General features: G+C 37.8%; 1 protein-coding gene across 1 annotated transcript in view; it reads right to left on the bottom strand.

Moving 5' to 3' along the window:
* Window positions 1-5,322, bottom strand: part of OCIAD1 (OCIA domain containing 1) — a 27,602-nt gene that overhangs the window by 12,362 nt on the left and 9,918 nt on the right. Inside the window, exons 5-6 of the mRNA XM_007949439.2 lie at window positions 4,719-4,772; window positions 661-708 (exon numbers count right to left, since the gene is read on the bottom strand). Coding sequence (XP_007947630.2) covers window positions 661-708; window positions 4,719-4,772 — 102 coding nt within the window. The remainder of the gene's footprint in view (window positions 1-660; window positions 709-4,718; window positions 4,773-5,322) is intronic.

Raw genomic sequence — 5,322 nt, 5'->3', positions numbered from 1 at the left:
TGATGCTAACAATAAAATGATCAAGTATAGGTATGCACTGTTTAATGTCCATTTGCATGCACATCTGTGGTTCAATAAGGTTTTTTTTTTTTTTTGGTATTTTTTAAATAGGAAAGTAGTTCTCCTTTTATTATTTCCTCCTAATAGTTTTAAAGACCCCAAACTCAGACTCTTGCAGTACTAGACCACAGGTGAGATACAGGAAGGAGGCAGAGGGCCCTGCCTCTGGGCTTGGACTCTTGGGCTTTGTCTGGTAGACAGGCAGGTAGGTAGGTGGGTACACACTCCCTCCTAGTCCACTTCCCCTGAATCCACTCCCACTGCTGCTGCAGCTGTCCACTCCTCCACCCGTTCCTCTGGCAGCAACAAGGACAACCAAAAGCAGGCTCACACAAGGTTTTAACATGGTGTTCACACAATGTCCATATCAAGGAACACCCTACTTCACAGACCATACTGTGGACATTAAGTGATGTGTACCTGCAGTCCACTTAATTAAAAGCTTAAACAAATTGATTTCTGAGCATATAACCATATAACTCTACTATGTAAGACATGAAAAAACATTTGATAAAAACTAATGATTTTATTTAGGTTAAAAAAAAAAGCTTTATATTCTTAGGCAATACCAAGAAAAGTACAGTCTTATTTTATACTTACATATAAGTTTAGGTATGGAACCATACTTGGGATGACTTGAAAGGATGCCTAAAGATAAAAGAATAAATATTTCTGAGTAACATTAATTGTTGGAAGACACATATACATAATTGAGGTAAAGTATGCAGTAGTTTCACTAGAATTTTAAATTTATGCCAAGAGTATATAGGAAAATGACAAAAGTTATCAAGAGAAATACACTATGTTCATGAATTGAAATATTTAATATTATGAAGATGACAATTCTCCACAAATTGATCTATAAATGCAGTCCCAATGCAAATCAATACAAGTCTTTACAAAAAGATGAAAAGTTTATTGTAAAAAACACGTGGAAACAAAAAGAGTCAAATACGTCATTGTCAGATGCTGTCAAGTCAGCTCCAACTCATACTGACCCTATGTAAGATAGAATGCAATAAGGCCCGATCAGGTGCCAGCCTCATAATCCTTGTTATACTCAAGTCTCCTGACTGCCGGGCAAAAGTCCTGCTTATAGTTCTAATCATGAGATCCTTCTTTCCAAAAATATTCTTCCACCTTTAATCTAAATCTTGCCCATCCTTCAAGATACACTTCTTCAAAAAAAAAAATTCTCCTTGATTATAGCAATCCTACAGAGAGCTTGCTTTTTTGCACACCTGAAGCTCTTGAGTCTTTACTACACAATTCAGTTGCTTATTAAGCATTCAATTATATTCTCTATATGCTTCAATGTCTGTTTACATTGTTTCCTCAGATGAACTATTAGTAGCTCTTAAATTTCTCTGTATGACCCCTCAATGCCTTGCTTCAGTCATTACTATTTAAATGGCAAATTAGATTAAAACATATAAAGAACTAAAATAAAACACTATAAATTCTCCATTTATAACTCCCTGTGCCAGTTTTTCCTTAAAAGTAATGATTAAAATTAGTTTTTTCCTCAATACAGACCCAGTCTCAATGTTTCATACCACTCAGTCCTACAGGACATTTAATGTGCGTATGCATCCTGACTTGTTTCCATGATTTAGACTCTTATCATGGCAGTAAACTATAATGAGGCTCTTTGGGAGTTCTTCATATTTTTTTCATTTTTAAACCAACAGGGCCAGGATCCTCCCATTTCCCTCCAAAAGTACTTTTCTCAACTAGTTTTGCCAAGAAGACTACTAAGAAGTTCAAATTGCTGAAGTGAAAGGCTTAAACTTCCTGGTAACATTTTAAGAGGCACTAATTAATTCAAACAAACCTTTTTTAGGATATGTGTATGTCACTCTAGAGTCATGCCACCTGTTTCTGGATTATCTTCCCATGCCCACGTAGTAAGTTCATGAAGTAAAATAAGCAATTCTACTGCTTACACCACTACATTTTAAGAGATAGAGACTGATACATTAATACTGTAGTACAGTGATTTATTTAATATGGCCCTTCTAGCCAGTCTCGAGAAGCTCTGGTGGTACAGTGGTTAAAGTGCTTAGCTGTGAACCAGAAGGTTGGTGGTTTAAACCAATCAGCTGCTCTGTGGAATAAAGATTTGGCAGTCAGCTTCCCTAAAGATATGGAAATCCCATAAGGCAGTTCTACTCTGTCCTATATATAGGGTCACTGTGAGCGAGAACCCAGTAGCAGTGGGTTTTTGGTTTAGCTATTGTCTTTTTGACTCCCATACAATGAGTGGGTAGGAATATGCAAAAAATGTCTGGCCTACCAAGGGGACTGGATGGCTTGCTACTAATGCAAATAAGGTGCATGGACCCCTTGTGGGACTGTCAAGTAAGGTATATGAAACTCTAATGAGAGGACTGGACAGTTTTGCCATCTGACTAGGCTTAAAGGGAGACATGGAGAGGGGTAAGAGCTGTAACACAGAAGACGGTGAGAGAGATTGTGCAGCAAGAGCAATACTAGCACAAGACAGTCATCAGGAGGCTGGCACAAGACAGCTGCTAAAGACTGTTAACACTTACCTGACAAGGCCCTGAGCATGGCACAGAAGGAAAGGGTGAGAAGATGCTGTCCTGATCAAGTACTGCATCCTGAGTTACTGCTGCTACTTCTAATTCCCAGCTGTACCCTGTTACTTCCCTAATAAACCACTTAACTGTAAGTATAGCTCATGAGTTCTGTGACACATTGTTGCAAATCATGAAAACCAAAGACCAGAGGGAGAATACTGAGAGGAGGAGAAGCAGTTGATGTTAGAGATGATGGAGCAGTATAAGAGTTTGGAAAAGTTGGACATGTGGGGTATCTTTAACCTCTGCCTCATACGAACATGCTGTGTGCTGCTTTTATAAATTACTCATTTAAATATTTAAACTCAACTCCACATACGAATATGTTGTATGACTTAAGCCAATAAATTACAAAACAAGAAAGTCTCCTCAAGGAATTGTTAAAAATAAGATTACCTGCCAGACTCCTGAGATTCTATTTTATTTAATGTCACACTCTTCCCTTTCCAGATGACTGTAAGGTAAAGCTGGTTTTAGGACCTGTTGTTGTTGTTGTTGTTATGTGCCATCGAGTCGACCCCCGCTTCTTAGCGACCCCTCCTTGGGTTTCCGAGGCAGTATCACTACGGAAGTAGGATTGCCCAACCTTCCTTCCGAGGAGTGGCTGGTGGGTTTGAACCGCCAGCCATCTGGTTAGCAGGCAAGTGTCTTAGCCACTCTGCTACCAGAGCTCCCAGGACCTACTGATCTCTAAATCAGTACAGAGAATCACATGGAATTTGTTAAAAGATTCCCAGGTCTCACCTTGAAGATTCTAATTCAGCAGGTCTAGGATGGGACCTGTGAATTTGCATTTCTAATAAGCTGCTAAAGGATGATACTCCTGGTCCCCGGTATTTGCCTCTCTGAAAACCATCCCCACGTTTTTACTTTCTTGCTCTTATAGACTGAAAATTGCTATAGTACAGGACATTAAATTTTGAAACCAAGATATATAAGTCAGTAGGTCCATGGAGACCTAACTCTTGTGATATCATAAAAATTCATCAGTGATAATGTTTAATGTATTTATTTTACCTAAAAATAAGAAAATGACATAAACATGATAGATATCCAAAGCACTAAATAAAGTCAAATTTTAAATGTTTACCTTTACCATGAATAGATTTGATGGGATATTTTTACATATGTATTTATATATGCTGCAAATATATATATGAATATAGTAAAGCAGACAGGGGGCAACGTCATGAAAACTTCTTAGCCATAACCAACCACCTAGAGGGAACGAGTCACTGGGCCTGAGGTCAGCACCATCGTCTTGGGGGACACATCAAGGTGAACTGGAACAGTCCATAAAGATAATGTTCTATATCCTACATTGGTGAGTACCAACAAGAGTCTCAAAAACTTGTGAGCGGCCATTTACGGTTTAACTATTGGTCTCTACCCGTCTAGAGCAAAGAAGTGTGAAGAAAATCAAAGACACAAGGAAACAATCAGTCCAAAGGATTAAAGGACAAAACAAACTATAGCCTCCAAAACCCTGAGACCAGAAGAACTAAATGGCACCAGGCTACCAGTGCTGACTGCTCTGAAAGTGATCACAAGAGGTCCCTCATAGAGTGGGAGAAAAATGTGGAACAAAATTCAGAATAATAAAGACAAAGCTTACTGGTCTGATAAGTGGAAGCCCTGAGATTATGGCCCTTAGACATCCTTCAGGCCTGGTGTCTAACTCAGTCCTGTGGCTCAACTTTCAGACAAATGATGGAGGGCCTATAAGGTGAACAATAACACCAGGGAGGTATGAACTTCTTAGAATAAATAATCAACCCTATGAAATCCCAAGAGCAGGATTTGCCCAGGGTTAAGCTCAGAAGACAGGAAGGGATAGGAAAGAAGGATGAAGGGAAGTGGTAAACACAAGGAGGAAACAGAAAGATTTATATTACATTGTGGGAATTGCAATGAATGTCACAAAACAATGTATGCATGAACTGTTGATAGAATACCAATTTGCTCTGTCAACTTTCACCCAAAATTACAGTAAAAAGTAAAAGTAACAATAATCAGTGGTGATGGCTAAATCAAAACGGAAAAAAACAAAGTTACCTTTACTAATTAATCCTTGAGTTATCAGCATACTTGTTGCAGCCAAAGGCACAGCTATAAGAGATACAGAACTTGTTAACTTCAATAAAAGGCAAAGAGTTTATCTGCATTCATTAGGGTAGATAAATGAGTAACAGTGAAACTATCTAAGAAGTATGTTGCAAAATCGGTATCTGTAAAAGAGATTTTTCCACTTTTAAAAGTTGTACTATATACAGTCATAGGAAAAATAAAAGGAACATTTTAAATTTTAAAAAAGATTAAATATTAAACAATTCAAGAACCACCTTAAATCTAGATGACTCCAAAATAACACCAATATCATCAATTAATACAACATAGTCACAATTTCACCTGTGAGTACTGTCCTCTTCAAAAAAAAAGAAATCAAGTATATGAGACCAAATGGTCAACCCTTAAACTAAGCAAAGATGAGAAGGTAAAGGGAGGAGGGATACTAGATTAATAGTAAGAGAACCACTAGAATGGAATGAGACTGTTGACACACTGTGAAAAATGTAACCAATGTCACTGAACAATATCCACAGCAATTATTACAAAGGAAACTAAATTTGCTGCATAAACTTTCACCAAAAACACATTA

The sequence above is a fragment of the Orycteropus afer genome, unplaced genomic scaffold, assembly GCF_000298275.1.
Source record: "Orycteropus afer afer isolate SDZICR_OR568_19922 unplaced genomic scaffold, OryAfe1.0 scaffold00246, whole genome shotgun sequence".
NCBI lineage: Eukaryota > Metazoa > Chordata > Mammalia > Tubulidentata > Orycteropodidae > Orycteropus > Orycteropus afer.
Note: the sequence above shows the minus strand (reverse complement) of the source record. Positions and strands in the feature narration are given on the sequence as shown.